Source organism: Papio anubis, chromosome 17 (genome assembly GCF_008728515.1).
Source record: "Papio anubis isolate 15944 chromosome 17, Panubis1.0, whole genome shotgun sequence".
Lineage (NCBI taxonomy): Eukaryota > Metazoa > Chordata > Mammalia > Primates > Cercopithecidae > Papio > Papio anubis.
Window position 1 is genome coordinate 46,593,301 of NC_044992.1, and position 17,280 is coordinate 46,610,580.

The 17,280-nt window shown below is 43.0% G+C and overlaps 1 protein-coding gene across 20 annotated transcripts in view; it reads left to right on the top strand.

Moving 5' to 3' along the window:
- Positions 1–17,280, top strand: part of CDK12 (cyclin dependent kinase 12) — a 109,065-nt gene that overhangs the window by 38,974 nt on the left and 52,811 nt on the right. For all 20 annotated transcript variants that reach the window (XR_002517874.2, XR_002517873.2, XR_002517878.2 and 17 more), the window contains 3 exons: positions 1,652–1,841; positions 10,716–10,772; positions 13,122–13,223. Coding sequence is in view for 9 of the 20 variants with exons in the window: in XM_021928298.2 (XP_021783990.1) it covers positions 1,652–1,841; positions 10,716–10,772; positions 13,122–13,223 (349 nt within the window). In the remaining 11 variants the exon portion in view is untranslated. The remainder of the gene's footprint in view (positions 1–1,651; positions 1,842–10,715; positions 10,773–13,121; positions 13,224–17,280) is intronic.

The window sequence follows — 17,280 nt, forward strand, 5'->3', positions numbered from 1 at the left end:
TGTTTAAAAACCTTTACAAAATAGTCATCAATAATATGTAACTAATGGGCATGGTTGTGTTACAAATGCAACTTCATTTACAGCAACAAGCAGCAGGCTGGCTCTGGTCTAAGGTCTGTAATTTGCTAACTGACTTAGGTCATTAAAGTCTAATAAGACAGGCTGAGCACAGTGATTTATGCCTCTAACCTCAGCACTTTGGGATGTTGGGATGGAAGGATTGCCTGAGCCGAAGAGTTAGAGACCAACCTGGGTACCATAGCAAGACCCTGTCTCTACCAAAAGTGAAAAACATTAACTGGGTGTGGCGGCGTGTGCCTGTATTCCCAGCTACATGAGAGGCTGAGGTGGAAGATTTGCTTGAGCCCAGGAGTTTGAGGCTGTAGTGAGCCATGATCATGCCACTGCGCTCCATCCTGGGCAACAGAATGAGACTCTGTCTCAAAAAAAGATAGAAAAAGGCTGACGCCTGTAATCCAAACACTTTGGGAAGCCCAGGTGGGCGGATCACCTGAGGTCGGGAGTTTGAGACCAGCCTGACCAACATGGTGAAATCTCGTCTCTACTCAAAATATAAAAATTAACCGGGACTTGGTGGCACATGCTTGTAATCCCAGCTACATGGGAAGCTGAGGCAGGAGAATGGCTTGAACCCAGGAGACGGAGGTTGCAGTGAGCTGAATAGTCTCCCACGCTTACTCCAGCATGGGTGGCAGAGTGTGAGTCTGTCTTAAAAAACAGCCTAGTAATGCAACCCGATCAGGACAGTTGCCCCCACGAAGAGGTGAGTAGTCCATACAGTACTAGACTAGGAATCAGAAGATTAATTCCTTTTTTTTTTTTTTTTGAAGGAGTCTGGCTCACAATAAGCCCAGGCTGGAGTGCAGTGGCCTTGATCTCGGCTCACTGCAAGCTCCGCCTCCCAGGTTTGCAGCTCTCCTGCACTCCCAGCCTCCCACAAGTAGCTGGGACTGAAGGTGACCGCCACCACGCCTGGCTTATTTTTCGTATTTTTAGTAGAGATGGGGTTTCACTGTGTTAGCCAGGATGGTCTTGATCTCCTGACCTCGTGATCCGCCCATCTCGGCCTCCCAAAGTGCTGGGATTACAGGTGTGAGCCACCACGCCTGGCCTTTTTTTTTTTTTTTTTGAGAAGGAGTCTTGCTTTGTTACCCAGGCTGGAATGCAGTGGCACCATCTTAGCTCACTGCAACCTCCAGCTCCTGGGTTCAAGTGATTCTCCCGCCTCAGCCTCCCAAGTAGCTGGGATTATAGGCATGTGCCACCCATGCCCAACTAATTTTTGTATTTTTTTTTTTTGGTCGAAATGGGGTTTCACCATGTTGGGCAGGCTGGTGTTGAACTCATGACCTCAAGTGACCCGCCCTCCTCGGCCTCCCAAAGTGCTGAGATTACAGGCATCTGCCACCGCGCCCAGCCACAGAAGATTAATTCAAATGTTAGCTCCGTTATTTATTATTAGGAAGGGCTAATTATTCAACTACTCTTAGTTTCAGTTTCTTCATCTATAAAATTCAAGGGTTTTTTCTAGACAGTCTATGGTCAACTCCAAAATTATATTAGGATTGAGGCATTGTTACTTCAGCATTCTTTTTTTTTCTTGTTTTTAATTTTTTTTCGTCTTATGTAGGTGCCTTTTACCTTGTATTTGAGTATATGGACCATGACTTAATGGGACTGCTAGAATCTGGTTTGGTGCACTTTTCTGAAGACCATATCAAGTCGTTCATGAAACAGCTAATGGAAGGATTGGATTACTGTCACAAAAAGAATTTCCTGCATCGGGATATTAAGTGTTCTAACATTTTGCTGAATAACAGGTAACATAGTAACCAAATAAGATTAATTTCTTTCCTCTTCTCCTCTGACCTTTTTAGTTTCAAATGGTTAATTGGTATTATAATTAGACCTAATAGTGCAGTATTCGCACACACATTGAGTTTTTAGTGATATTCCCTATGTTCAGTGTGGGAGAAACATGCCTTCTCCTTCAGTTGTTCTTGAGCCTTTCTCAGTTACCAGCTTTCTGAGTAGACATTGATGTGCAGTTGGTGATTGGCCTTTTCTGCCCAGTACTTACTCATAGGTTTTAATAGTGTAAACAAGCAGGAATCTGGTGATGAACAGGTGTTAATTCATCAGAAGTTTTTTATTATCTGCTTTTTTCTTTTCTGTTTATTTGCCTATACTGCATTGGTAATATCAGAAGTATTATGCATAGTAGGGTTTTTTTTTTTTGAGACGGAGTTTCACTCTTGTTGTCCAGGCTGGAGTGTAGTGGCGTGATCTCAGCTCACTGCAACCTCCACTTCCCAAGTTCAAGTGATTCTCCTGCCTCAGCCTCCCGAGTAGCTGGGATTATAGGCACCCAGCACCATGCTCGGCTAATTTTTGTATTTTTAGTAGAGATGGGGTTTCACTATATTGGCCAGGCTGGTCTCGAACTCCTGACCTCGTGATCCACCCGCCTTGGCCTCCTAAAGTGCTGGGATTACAGATGTGAGCCACCGCGCCTGGCACACTAGTTTTTTTGTTTGTTTGTTTTTGAGACAGAGTCTTGCTCTATCGCCCAGGCTGGAGTGCAGTGGCATGGTCTCAGCTCACCTCAAGCTCTGCCTCCTGGGTTCACACCATTCTCCTGCCTCAGCCTCCCGAGTAGCTGGTATTACAGGCGCCCATTGCCACGCGCAGCTGATTTTTTGTATTTTTAGTAGAGATGGGGTTTCACCATGTTAGCCAGGATGGTCTCGATCTCCTGACCTTGTGATCCGCCCGCCTCGGCCTCCCAAAGTGCTGGGATTACAGGTGTGAGCCACTGCGTCTGGCCCTGGCACACTAGTTTTTTTAACAGCCTACTTGCTGAGGAATAAAGAACAAATCTGGTACCATTTAAATCGGGCAAGTGTTTAGTTCTTTAGGTAATTAGGTTGGTTACCTCTATTTTTGTCTGATTGACTCATTGTTTTAAACATTTCGGTTCAGTTTTATCTGGCAGACATTATATAGGAAAAAGGAAAGATTATGACACATTTCCTCTCTTTATGGTGTAAAATAACCAATCGTGCATGGTTTCCTGGGACTTTCCAGATTTTAGCTCTAAAAGGCTCACATGCGATGATTAAACACTGGAACTCAAAACTTTTGCAGGAGAAATAAATTACTCAGTTCAGTAAACTTTTATTAAGCTCAATTTTTTTTCCCTTTGAATTTGAGAGTATCTGGAAAGATGTATCCTTGAGGAATGAATAAGAATTTATCTGAAAAACTGATAGTGGGTGATCAAATTTCTAGGCAGAAGAAGCTGCATGCCACAAAAGCTCATAAACATGAAAATAACACGTTATGTCTGGAAACCTGTAAACAGGTCAGTATTTCTAGAGTAAGAAGAGGGAAGCACGTAATGGCCAAGAGATGAAGCTGGATAGTTACATGGAGCCCATTTATGGATCTTGTATGCCCCACTGAGGAACTTAAACTTTATCTGTATTTGACAAGGATCAGCATAACTTGAACCCAGGAGGTGGAGGTTGCAGTGAGGCGAGATCATTCCAGCCTGGGTGACAGAGCGAGACTCCATCTCAAAAAAAGAAATAATCTTAGACTGAGTCTAATCATTCTGTCGCCCAGGCTAGAGTTCAATGGCAGGATCTCACTGCAACCTCCAACTCCTGGGTTCAGGCGATGCTCCTGCCTCAGCCTCCTGAGTAGCTGGGATTACAGGTGTCCGCCACCATGCCCAGCTAATTTTTCTTTTTTTAGTAGAGATGGGGTTTCACCATATTGGCCAGGCTGGTCTTGAACTCCTGACCTCAAGTGATCTGCCTGCCTTAGCCTCCCAAAGTGCTGGTATTACAGGCGTGAGCCACTGTGTCCGGACAAAAGAGTATTTCTTTTTTTTTTTTGAGAAGGAGTCTGGCTCTGTCACCCAGACTGGAGTGCAGTGGCGCGATCTCGGCTCACTGCAAGCTCTGCCTCCCAGGTTCCCACCATTCTCCTGCCTCAGCCTCCGCGAGTAGCTGGGACCACAGGTGCCCGCTACCATGCCTGGCTTATTTTTTGTATTTTTAGTAGAGATGGGGTTTCACTGTGTTAGCCAGGATGGTCTCGATCTCCTGACCTCGTGATCCGCCCATCTCGGCCTTCCAAAGTGCTGGGATTACAGGTGTGAGCCACCGCCCCCGGCCAAGAGTATTTCTTTATGTTGCTTTCTCTGACTCATAATTCCTAGTAAAGTTGGAGGTTGGTGACTCTCCATCTATAATAAATAATGCATTAAGAACTTCTGGCCTATAGTATAATATACTTTCTGCTGTTCCCTTTACTCCTCCATGAGGAGATGTCTCAAAGCAGGGAATAATTGCAGCTCCATTTGGTGTCCTTTCTGGTGGGTAAGGCCCCTTTTTCTTCCTGACTTTCCAGAGTCAGAAAGCTGATGAGGTCCCAGACTAAATTGAATTTCCTCCTCAGGTTGCTAAGCAGGATACAGGAATCCCATGGTCTAGCCTGATCCATCCAGCCTCTTCCCTTACCCACTTAGGTGTGTCTACTCAGACCTCTGGGTGAGACGGCCTGGAGAAAACGGTGAAGGGTTGTCAGCTGGGCAAGGAAAAGAGAGAACAGTTGGCGAGAGAGAGAGAAGACCAGAGTTGGATTCCTTGATGTTCATTATATTTTAATTACAAAGTATAAATGACGGAGGCTGAGGCAGGAGAATGGCCTGAACCTGGGAGGCGGAGCTTGCAGTGAGCCAAGATCGCGCCACTGCACTCCAGCCTAGGTGACACAGCGCGAGACTCTGTCTCAAAAAAAAAAAAAAAAAAAAAAAAAAAGTATAAATGAGACCAAATCATTTTATATAGAAGATAGACGCAGTCAGTCTTCTGTTTTGGAAAGGTCGCCAAATTATCACTTTATGCTCATAAACTGGAGGCAGAGAGACCCTCTAAGAACTTTGTAAGAAGTGGTCAGTGCTTGAAATAACCCAGACACTACTAGTAGGGATGGACTCAGTAGATCTGTAGACTTTGGTTGAATGAGTGAATGGTAGATAGTGAATTAGAGAAAGTAAGATCACTCACAGGTTTCTGACTTGAAAAACTATCTAGATGGGTGGCACTACTAGCCAATACAAGGAAGATGGAAGAGTAGGATGGATGGGGTAACAGGCAAATCTCTTTTGGATATGTCTTTTATATATCCAGGGTAGTGATATTTAATAGCATATGGTCATTTGGGAATTCCAAACTACCAGTACAGATTTGGTAGTTACCAAGCATAGGAAATATGTCAGAAATGTCACCTAAGAGAAATTGTCAGAGAGATAGGAAGAAAATAAGGAAAATATGAATGCAGCATAGGCAAGTTTAAGAAGGGAGTGATCATTGATGTCAGATGATGCAGGCAAATTATAAGAGAATCTGAAAATTAAAAGGTCAGTAGTGATATTAGTGTGGAGTAAGGGGATGAGTAGCACAATTAATGAGAAGGTAGTGGTAGGGGGTGTCTTTAATTTTTAATTTTAAGGATGGCAGATATTTGAATATATTTAAATGCTAAGGGGAGGCCAACGTGGTGGCTTACATGTGAAATCCTAACACTATGGGAGGCTTTGAGCTGGGCAGGTCACTTGATGCTAGGAGTTCGAGACCAGCCTGGCCAACATAGCAAAACTGTCTCTACTAAAACTACTAAAATTAGCTGAGCTTGGTGGTGCACGCCTCTAATCCCATCCCAGGCCCAGGAGGCCAAGGCATGAGAATTGCTTGAACCTGGGACGCAGAGATTGCACCACTGCACTCCAGCCTGGGTGACAGAGCAATACCCTGTCTCAAAAAAAAAAAAAAAAAAAAAAATGCTAAGGAGAGAGAATATCTGTACAAAGGGAGCAGTTAAAGATTTGGGGGCTGGGCACAGTGGCTCATGCTTGTAATCCCAGCACTTTGGGAGGCCGAGGTGGGCGGATCACGAGGTCAGGAGATCGAGATCATCTTGCTCAACATGGTAAAGCCCTGTCTCTACTAAAATACAAAAAATTAGCTGGGTGTGGTGGCACGTGACTGTAATCCCAGCTACTTGGGAGGCTGAGGCAGGGGAATCACTTGAACCTGGGAGACGGAGGTTGCAGTGAGTTGAGATCGCGCCACTGCACTCCAGCCTGGCAACAGAGCAAGACTCCGTCTCGGAAAAAAAAAAGGCCGGGTGTGGTGGCTCACACCTGTAATCCCAGCACTTTGGGAGGCCAAGGTGGGCGGATCACGAGGTCAAGAGATCGAGACCATCCTGGCCAACATGGTGAAACCCCATCTCTACTGAAAATAGAAAAACTAACTAGATATGGAGGCACATACCTGTAGTCCCAGCTACTCAGGAGGTTGAGGCAGGAGAACCGTTTGAACCTGGGAGGCGGAGGTTGCAGTGAGCTGAGATCGCGCCACCGCACTCCACCCTGGTGACAGAGCGAGATTCCGTCTCAAAAAAAATAAAAAAATAAAAAATAAAAAAGATTTGGCAAAGAACCAAAATAATTTAAAGGAGCAAGGTTCTAGAATAGATGGGATCGAGGCCACAGGTGGAGGGATTGATTACCCTTGGTCAAGAAAAGAGATTGACATACTTTTTGTGTATCGTTGAACCTTGAACAACGCGGGTTTCAACTGTGGCATGTCCACTTATACACAGATTTTTATCCAACCAAAGACGAATAAAAAACACTGTTTGCAGTATATAAAACTTGTGTATATGGAGTACCAGTGTTTCATATATGCTGTTTCTGTAAAACCTACTGCAGGACTTGAGTTTGCTTGAATTTTGGTATATATGGGAGTCTTGGAACCAATTCCGTAGATATACTGAGGGATAACTGTAATTAAAAGGAAAGAGGAAAGTAAGATTATAGATGGAAGTAGGTTTACTGGAAAAAGGTAGGATGTTAAGTACCTCTCACCTAATGACTTTAATTTTTTCACTGAAAAAGGTCATTTATTAAGTAAGTGTAAGAGGGTAGGGGATGGATTAGAGCATTAAGGAGAATGCCAAAGGTCTGTAATGACAGCCATGCTGAATGGAAGTTGCTGATTACAGGCAAGTAAAAGGACTAATCAGTAGCATTCAGGAATTAACAGAGAGAGGAAGTCACACATTTTGCAGTGGCACCATACAATATGATTATATGATTTTTTATTTTTATTTTTTTTGAGATGGAGTCTCACTCTGTCACCCAGGCTGGAGTGCAGTGGCGCTATCTCGGCTCACTGCAACCTCTGCCTCCCGGGTTCAAGCAGTTCTCCTGCCTCCACCTCCCGAGTAGTTGGGACTACAGGCGCATGCCACCACACCTGGCTAATTTTTGTATTTATAGAGACGGGGTTTCACCATGTTGGCCAGGCTGGGTCTCAAACCTCTGACCTCAAGTGATCCACCCACCTCAGCGTTCTAAAGTGCTAGGATTACAGGTGTGAGCCACCACGCCCGGCCAGTTATATGATTTTTATTCTTTGCACTTGTGTTCAGCTCTCTAGGTAGAGCAGAAAAGGCAGATTTTCTAATGATCCAGAATTAGGGACTTATGGATTAGCTATATCACAAGCTAAGGGAACCAGGAAGACAGTAGTTTGGTTAATTAACCAAGGGGTCCAGGCAGGCAAGGGAAGGAAGTATTATGTGAGAGAGGGCTGAACTGGGAGTGAGTGGAGGCACTGTGTACTTGAAGGTCTTGTCAAAAGGCAAAAATGTTAAACCATGGTCTCAGAAAGAATTCTCCACATATTTCTGTATTCATCTTATTCCTTTGAGACAGGACAAACAATATGATGGCACTTCTTTTGTATTTTATTTTTATTTATTTATTTATTTATTTTGTATTTTATTTTTTGAGATGGAGTCTCGCCGTGTCACCCAGGCTGGAGTGCAGTGGCACAATCTCGGCTCACTGCAACCTCGGCCTCCCGGGTTCAAGCGATTCTCCCGCCTCAGCCTCCCAAGTGGCTAGGACTATAGGTGTCTGCTGCCACGCCCATCTGATTTTTGTATTTTTAGTAGAGATGGGGGTTTCACCTGGTTTCACCAGGCTGGTCTCAAACTCCTGACTTAAATGATCCGCCTGCCTTGGTCTCCCAAAGTGTTGGGACTACAGGCGTGAGCCACTGCACCCAGCCTGTTCTATTTTATATTGCAAAAAGTTACCAATACTTCCACACTTCATAGTGAGTCACCTTAATGGTTTAGTTGTAAGGAAAAGCAAGTCAGTAAAAGTGCTATCAGCGGCCTGGCGTGGTGGCTTATGCCTGTAATCCCAGCACTTTGGGAGGCCAAGGCAGGTGGATCACCTGAGGTAGGGAATTCAAGACCAGCCTGACCAACATGGAGAAACACCATCTCTACTAAAAATACAAAATTAGCCATGAGTGGTGGTGCATGCCTATAATCCCAGCCATTCGGGAGGCAGAGGTTGCAAGTGAGCCGAGATAGTGCCATTGCACTCCAGCCTGGGCAACAAGAGTGAAACTCAGTCTTTTTTTTTTTTTTTTTTTTTAAGTGCTATCAACAGGTTCTATAGCAGACTAAATTCATTTAATAAACATTTATTTAGTACCTAGTATGAGCCAGGCAGGAAATATGTTAGATGCTGGTGATATTCAGGTCTACCCTGATTTCTGTAACTATATATCCATTTCCATTTTAACTTTCAGTCATACTATGTGCCTTGAATCTTGAATCATCTCAGGCTTTCAGAGTAAGGATGCCAAGTAATTTGAGGAATCATCTTTGTCTCAATATAAGTTAACTATTTTCTTTCTGCTTTTCTCACAATTTGCTTATAAATTGAACTTAATGTAATGGTGTTTGGAGCAAATGGATAAGGTACCTTTAACTTGACTAGGAATAAGCATTGATTTAATGTAGAAGTTTGTTGCTGGTAGTTACCTTGTTTTAATATTGTCCCATGTTCATATCTTGGGGAGCACCTCTTGGCCTTTTTTCTGTACTACATATTGAGTATCCCCTGTGCTTGAGACAAGATTTCTTTTGGATTTCAGATTTTTTTAGATTTTGGAATATTTACATTATATTTACTGGTTCTGAACATCCCAAATCTGAAATGTTCCAGTGAGTATATCCTTTGAGTATCATGTTGGCACTCAAAAAGTTTCAGATTTTGCTTCAGACAGAGATGGGGGGAAAGGGTTCTGAAAAATTTTGGATTTCAGATTTTTGGATTTGGATGCGCAATCTGTATCTCATTTTTTTGCCTGATCTGAGCTATTAGACACCTACACCAGCTTCCTGTAAGAGAGTGAGCTGGCTTTTCATGCCCTAAGAGGTAGGAAGGCTGTAAATATGACTAAGGAGGTTACATGAATTTAGATAATTATCATTAATCCAAAGTAGTCAATAAATAGTTGTTGGGTTTTTTTTGCATTGTCCACCCCCTCCAATGAATAAATAGTTTTTAGATAGATTCCCAACATTTTGCCTTGCAGTTTTCAAAATTATTCCTTCATGCAGGAGGAGAGAGAGCATCAGGAAAAATAGCTAATGCTTGCTGGGCTTAATACTTTGGTGATGGGTCAAGAGGTGCAGCAAACCACCATGGAACACATTTACCTGTGTAACAAACCTGCACATGTACCCTGGAACTTAAAAAAAAAAAAAAAAATTCCTTTACATCACTGTCAAGGATAGAATACTGAGCAGAGGCCAGTCATGGTGGCCCATGCCTGTACTTCCAGCCCTTTGGGAGGCTGAGGAGGGAGGATCACTTGAGCACAGGAATTTAAGACCAGTCTGGGCAACACAGGGGAACTCTGTCTCTACAAAAAAATAAAATAATTAGCTGAGCATATTGGTGCATGCCTGTAGTCCCAGCTACTCGGGAGGCTGAGGCTAGAGAATCACTTGAACCCGGGAGATCATCAAGGCTGCAGTGAGCCACAGTTGCACCACTGCACTCTAGCCTGAGTGATAGAGTGAGACTCTGTCTCAAAAAAAAAAAAAAAAAAAAAATTACTGAGCAGAGTGAAACATGGTTGGGATCTCCTTGAAGTGATTCTCAAAGCCTGATTCTCAGGCCAGCTGCATTAGCATCACATATGGGCCTGCTAGAAATGCAGATTCACGAGCCACGTTCTACTGAGTCAGCATCTCTTAAGAATGGGGCCCAGGAAACTGGGTTTCTTTGCTTGTTTTTTCAGAGATAGGGTCTTGCTCTGTTGCCCAGGCTGGAGTGCAGTGGCCTCCCAAAGTTCTGGGATTACAGGTGTGAGCCACCATGCCCAGTCTGTTTGCCCTCTTAAATCTTTCTCAATCTAGAACAGCTCATTTATTTTTTTCCCAACAATAAGTATTTAATCTAGCAGGTTCTTGGTACTGTTGTTTACCATGAAATAAACTTAGCTAAGGAGTCAAATTCAGAAAATGTAATAATAGTTTGTTTCTTTTAAAAGCCTAAGGCATTATAATTGAAGTAGTCAAAAAAGGTTTAATTAGGGGGATTGAGTGTTAAGAGTAGAAGTAACCATGAACTGGGTATTGTATGAAATTTTTAAAAAAGAAAGAGAAAAGAGTAGAACGAAGAGAGCAGAAGTTAAAATTTATTTTTGTAATTCCTTTAGCTCCTAACTTGGCGCATGACTTTTCAGGTGTATTTTGGAGGCCACTGCTATTGCTTATGAAAATAATTGTTTTTTGTTTTACAGTGGGCAAATCAAACTAGCAGATTTTGGACTTGCTCGGCTCTATAACTCTGAAGAGAGGTAAGGCATTAATAAAATTACATGTGGGAAATAAGGTTTGTTTTTTTGAGGCAGAGTCTTGCTCTGTTTCTCAGGCTGGAGTGCATGGCTTGATCTCAGCTCACTGCAGCCTCAACCTCTGTGGGCTCAGGTGATTCTGCCACCCTAATCTCACAAGTAGCTGGGACCATAGGTGGGTACCATCACACCTGGCTAATTTTTGTATTTTTAGTAGAGACAGGATTTTGCTATGTTGCCCAGGGTAGTATTGAACTCCTGGGCTCAAGCTATCTACCTGCCTCAGCCTCCCAAAGTGCTGGGATTACAGATGTGAGCCACCACATCCCGCCAATAATCTTTTTTTTTTTTTTTTTTTGAGACAGAGTCTTGCTCAGTCGCCCAGGCTGGAGTGCAGTGGTGCAATCTCGGCTCACTGCAAGCTCTGCCTCCCGGGTTCAAGCCATTCTCCTGCCTCAGCCTCCCGAGTAGCTGGGACTACAGGCGCCCGCCACCATGCCTGGCTAATTTTTTGTGTTTTTAGAAGAGAAAGGGTTTCACCATGTTAGCCAGGATGGTCTCGATCTCCTGACCTCATGATCTACCCGCCTTGGCCTCCCAAAGTGCTGGGATTACAGGTGTGAGCCACTGTGCCCGGCCTTTTCTTTTCTTTTTTTTTGAGACAGAGTCTCACTCTGTCACCTGGGCTGGAGTGCAGTGGCGTGATCTCCGCTCACTGCAACCTCCACCTCTCCGGTTCAAGCAATTCTCCTGCCTCAGCCTCCCGAGTAGCTGGGATTACAGGTGCCTGCCACTATGCCCAGCTAATTTTTTGTATTTTTAGTAGAGACGGGGTTTCACCATGTTGGCCAGGCTGGTCTCAAACTCCTGACCTCGTGATTCATCTGCCTCGGCTTCTCAGAGTGCTGGGATTACAGGCATGAGCCACTGCACCCGGCTAAGAATCTTTTTTATTCCTGGATATTCTAGTATTCTGCAAGTTGCAGCAACTGTTAGAGTTCCCTAATTATCTGAAAGCGTTATCACTTAGATTTTAGGCAGCAAATTTTATCTAAATTCTTGAATCGTCCCTTGACTGGAATAAATAAATTAGAATTGAAGTTATTTATTTCTCTCTCTTTTCTCTTCTCTTCCTTTTTCTTTTTCTTTTTCTTTCCCAGAGATTTGCACTTGTTGCCCAGGCTGGAGTGTAATGGCACGATCTTGGCTCACTGAAACCTCTGCTTCCCAGGTTCAAGCAATTCCCCTGCCTCAGCCTCCCAACTAACTGGGATTACAGGCATGCGCCACCACGCCTGGCTAATTTTGTATTTTTAGTGGAGACGGGGTTTCTCCTTGTTGGTCATGCTGCTCTCGAACTCCCAACCTTAGGTGATCCACCCACTCAGCCTCCCAAAGTGCTGGGATGACAGGTGTGAGCCACCGCGCCTGGCCTTTTTTCTTTTTTTTTTAATAGGCCAGGCGCGGTGGCTCACGCCTGTCATCCCAGCACTTTGGGAGGCCCAGGTGGGTGGATCACCTGAGGGCAGGAGATCAAGACCATCCTGGTTAACAGGGTGAAATCCCGTCTCTACTAAAAATACAAAAAATGAGCCAGGTATGGTGGCGGGTGCCTGTAGTCCCAGCTACTCGAGAGGCTGAGGCAGGAGAATGGCATGAACCCGGGAGGCAGAGCTTGCAATAAGCCGAGATGGTACCACTGTGTTCCAGCCTGGGGGACAGAGCAAGACTTCGTCTCAAAAAACAAAAAAAAATAGAGGTGAGATCTTGCAGTGTTGACCAGGCTGGTCTTAAACTGGCCTCAAATGATTCTCCCCTATAGGCCTCCCAAAGTGCTGGTATTACAGGCATAAGCCACCACGCCAGGCCTGGAAGTTACTTCTTTTTTTTTCTTTTTTTTTTGAGACGGAGTCTTTCTCTGTCACCCAGGCTGGAGTGCAGTGGCGTGATCTCGGCTCACTGCAAGCTCCGCCTCCCGGGTTCATGCCATTCTCCTGCCTCAGCCTCCCGAGTAACTGGGACTACAGGCGCCCGCCACTGCACCCGGCTAGTTTTTTTGTATTTTTAGTAGAGACGGGGTTTCACTGTGGTCTCGATCTCCTGACCTTGTGATCCACCCACCTCGGCCTCCCAAGTGCTGGGATTACAGGTGTGAGCCACCACACCCAGCCTGGAAGTTACTTCTTCATCTCCCACTTCTGACCAGTTTAATTTTGGAGTGTTAGGTTGCTATGGATTTGTTTTTCAGTCTCATCTTCATTTGGCACCTATTTCTATTTGTATTTAGTTATATGAATATTTTTCATCAGAAGCCATTGTAAGTTTATGTCATGGTTGTTTTTTATATTTCAGTCGCCCTTACACAAACAAAGTCATTACTCTGTGGTACCGACCTCCAGAACTACTGCTAGGAGAAGAACGTTACACACCAGCCATAGATGTTTGGAGCTGTGGGTAAGGTTCTGTTAACTTTTTCTCTTGTCTGTAACTTACGTATTGTTGACTTGTACTTTGTTTTCTCTGTACACTGGCTTTTTAGAGCTCTTATGGTGATAAACTTTTGGCCAGATTTCTGGGGAATCTGTTGAATATTTCTTAATGTCAGAGACACTTTTTTTAAAAAACAGATTTCTTCTTTTTTTTGTTTAAACTTTGAATTGATATCTTATTTGGAAATAAGATATCCAAGTAAGGTTCATAGATTGCAATTGATTACATCAAATCTTTTAATTTTGCATTCCCCTTCTGTGTTACCTAATTTTGATTTATTTTGTTTCCTTATGATTTCCTTAGAAGAAACTATTTCACTTGTCCTATCCAGCCTTTGGTAGTCTGGATTTCGCAGATTGTATCCTTGTGATGATACATATATATTTTAGCATGATTTTTTATCTTTTTTTTTTTGAGAAGGAGTCTCGCTCTGTTGCCCAGGCTGGAGTGCAGTGACGGGATCTCCGCTCACTGCAAGCTCCACCACCTCCCGGGTTCACGCCATTCTCCTGCCTCAGCCTCCCTAGAAGTTGGGACTACAGGCGCCTGCCACCACACCTGGCTAATTTTTTTGTATTTTTAGTAGAGACGGGGTTTCACCGTATTCACCAGGATGGTCTCGATCTCCTGACCTCGTGATCCGCCCGCTTCGGCCTCCCAAAGTGCTGGGATTACAGGCGTGAGCCACCGCGCCTGGCCGATTTTTTATCTTTTTATTGTTTGAGACAGAGTCTTTCTATGTTGCCCATTCTCGAGTCCAGTGGCTGTTCATAAGCATGATCATAACACGCTATATCCTTGAACTCCTGGGCTCAAGCAGTCCTCCTGCCTCAGCCTCCTGAATAGCTGTAACTACAGGCGCATGTTGCCGTACCCAGCTTATCTTTTTTACTTTTCACAAATTGTAAATGGATTAAAGGTTGATTACTCACCACCCACCCAGGGTCAGGTAGTAGACCCTGAAACTACTTTACAGTTGGTTTTGAATACTTCTAACAAAAGTTGTATAATCAGTGGTACATCAGAGTTGGGAGGTGGGGAGCAGTGGGAGCCTCTGCCCAGAGTACAAGCAGTAAATGAGTATGTTGTCTGTGGAAGATTTTGAAACAACAAAACAAAACAATCCAGTATAAACTAGTCAGCTTTTTATTATGGCCTTGTGAGGGCAGTTCTAAATGAGCAGATTTGTACACACACACCACTTTACATAATAGTAATAGTCTTTTTTTGCAATGTTTTCAGTTACTTGGCCATTGCCCACATCTGTTAATTCATTTGTGGTTATTTTATGATGGTCACATTCTAATTATATCATTTCTTATTGGAATGCTTTATATCCTCCCATCTGTTTGGCTGAACTCAGGTCTAAATAATATAGAAACAGTAGGGTAAAAGTTAATTTTTTAATTTTATTTAAGAGTTTTCAAAATAATGAAGTAGTTTCCTAGTATCCTTCAAAGATGACCAATGAAAAATGTTTTTGTTTTTTGGTTTTATTATGAACTCGTAGATTTAAACTTATTTGATGTATTTTAATCCATTGTGGTTATTATCCTTATTCTTGTTCAAACTGTGCAGGCTTTAGCCAGTGGGAGCTTATTCAGGCTATATTTTGAGTCCTTTTGACACACCATAGTAGTGTAATAGTAGAAAACATCTTGTTTTTGGTTCTAAGCTTGTCCTGTTCGTTTCCTGTCCCAGAACTGGAATCAGCCATTTCTCTAAGGAGTCTTAGTTCCTTTTAGTGGAAAATTATATTTAGAAACTACAGTTTGTGTGTTGGGGCATGGATGTTTTAAATGGGCCATGTTTGTTAATTGTATCTTATGTTGTATGATTTATGCCCACTCACACACTTGACCTCTTGACCTCTATACTTTACAATTCTGACATATATACTTCCCAGTGGAGCAAATCACTTCTTTCCATTCTTTTCCTTCCTCTATTAATGTCAGTCTTTAAGAGGAGCACTACAGGGGTTTTATTTTAAAATTCAACAGAATGATGGAGAAAGAGCATAATTTCTGTAGTAGCCTACCCAAATCAAATAAAGCTTTAGTTAAATTTTACTGACTCAAGCTGGGTGTGTTTTTGTTCTGGACTATTTGCTTTAACAGTATTAGCATTTAAATTATCACAACCAGGCTCTAAAGTTAACGCCCCATTAAGATGCATGGGGAAAGTTCATAGCTCTGTTTGGTACTATTATTTCAGTCTGTGCAGCCTGCCACCTCAGTGCAGTAGCAAAGTGTTGATTACATAATGATGTCTTCCCACCAAAGGACTGGAAACCAAAAGAAAATAAAACAGAAAAACACAATTGGAAATTACAACTACAGAAATTTAGACATTCTTCAAAGCCCAGTGGCTCATTGAATTAAGATTTTGTTTGAGTTTTGATGTGAACTTACTACTTTGGTGATCCATGGTAGTCTCTCTGAAGATATTTCTATGGGATTTTTTATAGAGAATTGGTATGACAGTTCAGTGTGCAAATTAGAATCAAGAGGAGAAACTAGAAAGACTAGTACAGCAAATTATGTTGGGAATCTGAAAACCTAGTGGTTTTTTTTTTTTCTTTTTTTCTTTTTTAAATGTCTGAGTTTACCCTCTATGACGACAACACTGCACTTAGAACTTGATGTGGCAGTTAATGTTGAAAGCAGAATTAAATTTTACTTTTCTTTTTTTTTTTTTTTGAGACGGAGTCTCGCTCTGTCGCCCAGGCTGGAGTGCAGTGGCCAGATCTCAGCTCACTGCAAGCTCCGCCTCCCGGGTTCACGCCATTCTCCTGCCTCAGCCTCCCAAGTAGCTGGGACTACAGGCGCCCGCCACCTCGCCCGGCTAGTTTTTTGTATTTTTTAGTAGAGATGGGGTTTCACCGTGTTAGCCAGGATGGTCTCAATCTCCTGAGCTCGTGATCCACCCGTCTCGGCCTCCCAAAGTGCTGGGGTTACAGGCTTGAGCCACCACGCCCGGCCTAAATTTTACTTTTCTTTAATTTTTATAGAGTTGAGATCTCAATGTGTTGCCCAGCCTGGTCTCACACTCCTGGGCTCAAGCAATCCTCCCACGTTGGCCTCCCCAAGTGCCAGGATTACAGGCATCAGCCACTGGGCCCGGCCTAAATTTTACTTTTACTTTTCCATCTCTGAATAGGGTTTGAGAGAATTCGGGAAGTAAGAATTTATCTTTAAAGTTGTTTTAACATAATTTGTTTAAAGGTCCAAATTCTAATAGAAAAATACTACTTAAAAAGCTAGGTTTGTTTTGCTTTCTCAAATTAAGTCAAACTAAAGAATTTCAAAGTAAAACTATAAATTTGGTTTTGTATTTGTTTCATTTCAAAGCATAGGTGAGACAGATTGACCATTTTTTTTTCTCTCCTCACTTCAAAAAAAATGAAAAATTTCAGGCATATAACAAAAACTGTAGAATATTCATGTAATCTTTTATTATTGTTATTATTTCAAAGAGATGTGGTCTTGCTATGTTACCAGTCTGGTCCTGAACTCTTGGCTTCAAGTGATCCTTCTGCCTAGGCCTCCCAAAGTGCTGGGATTACAGGCATGAGCTGCCATGCTCAGCCTTTATTTTAATTTATTTTGAAATAATTTCAATCTATGGAAAAGTTACAAGAATAGTACAGAAAACTTTAGTATAGCCTTATCAAATTCATTCAATATTTAAACCTTTTTTATTGAAGTATAAACTGCATATATTTTTATATGTTTTTACCTAATATATCCACCAGTAAAACCATCAACACAGCCAAGATAATGATCACCCGCCAGTTTCCTTATGCTCTTTTTTTTTTTTTTTTTTTTTTGAGACGGGGTCTCGCTCTGTCACCCAGGCTGGAGTGCAGTGGCCGGATCTCAGCTCACTGCAAGCTCCGCCTCCCGGGTTCACGCCATTCTCCTGCCTCAGCCTCCCGAGTAGCTGGGACTACAGGCGCCCGCCACCTCGCCCGGCTAGTTTTTTGTATTTTTTTAGTAGAGACGGGGTTTCACCGGGTTCG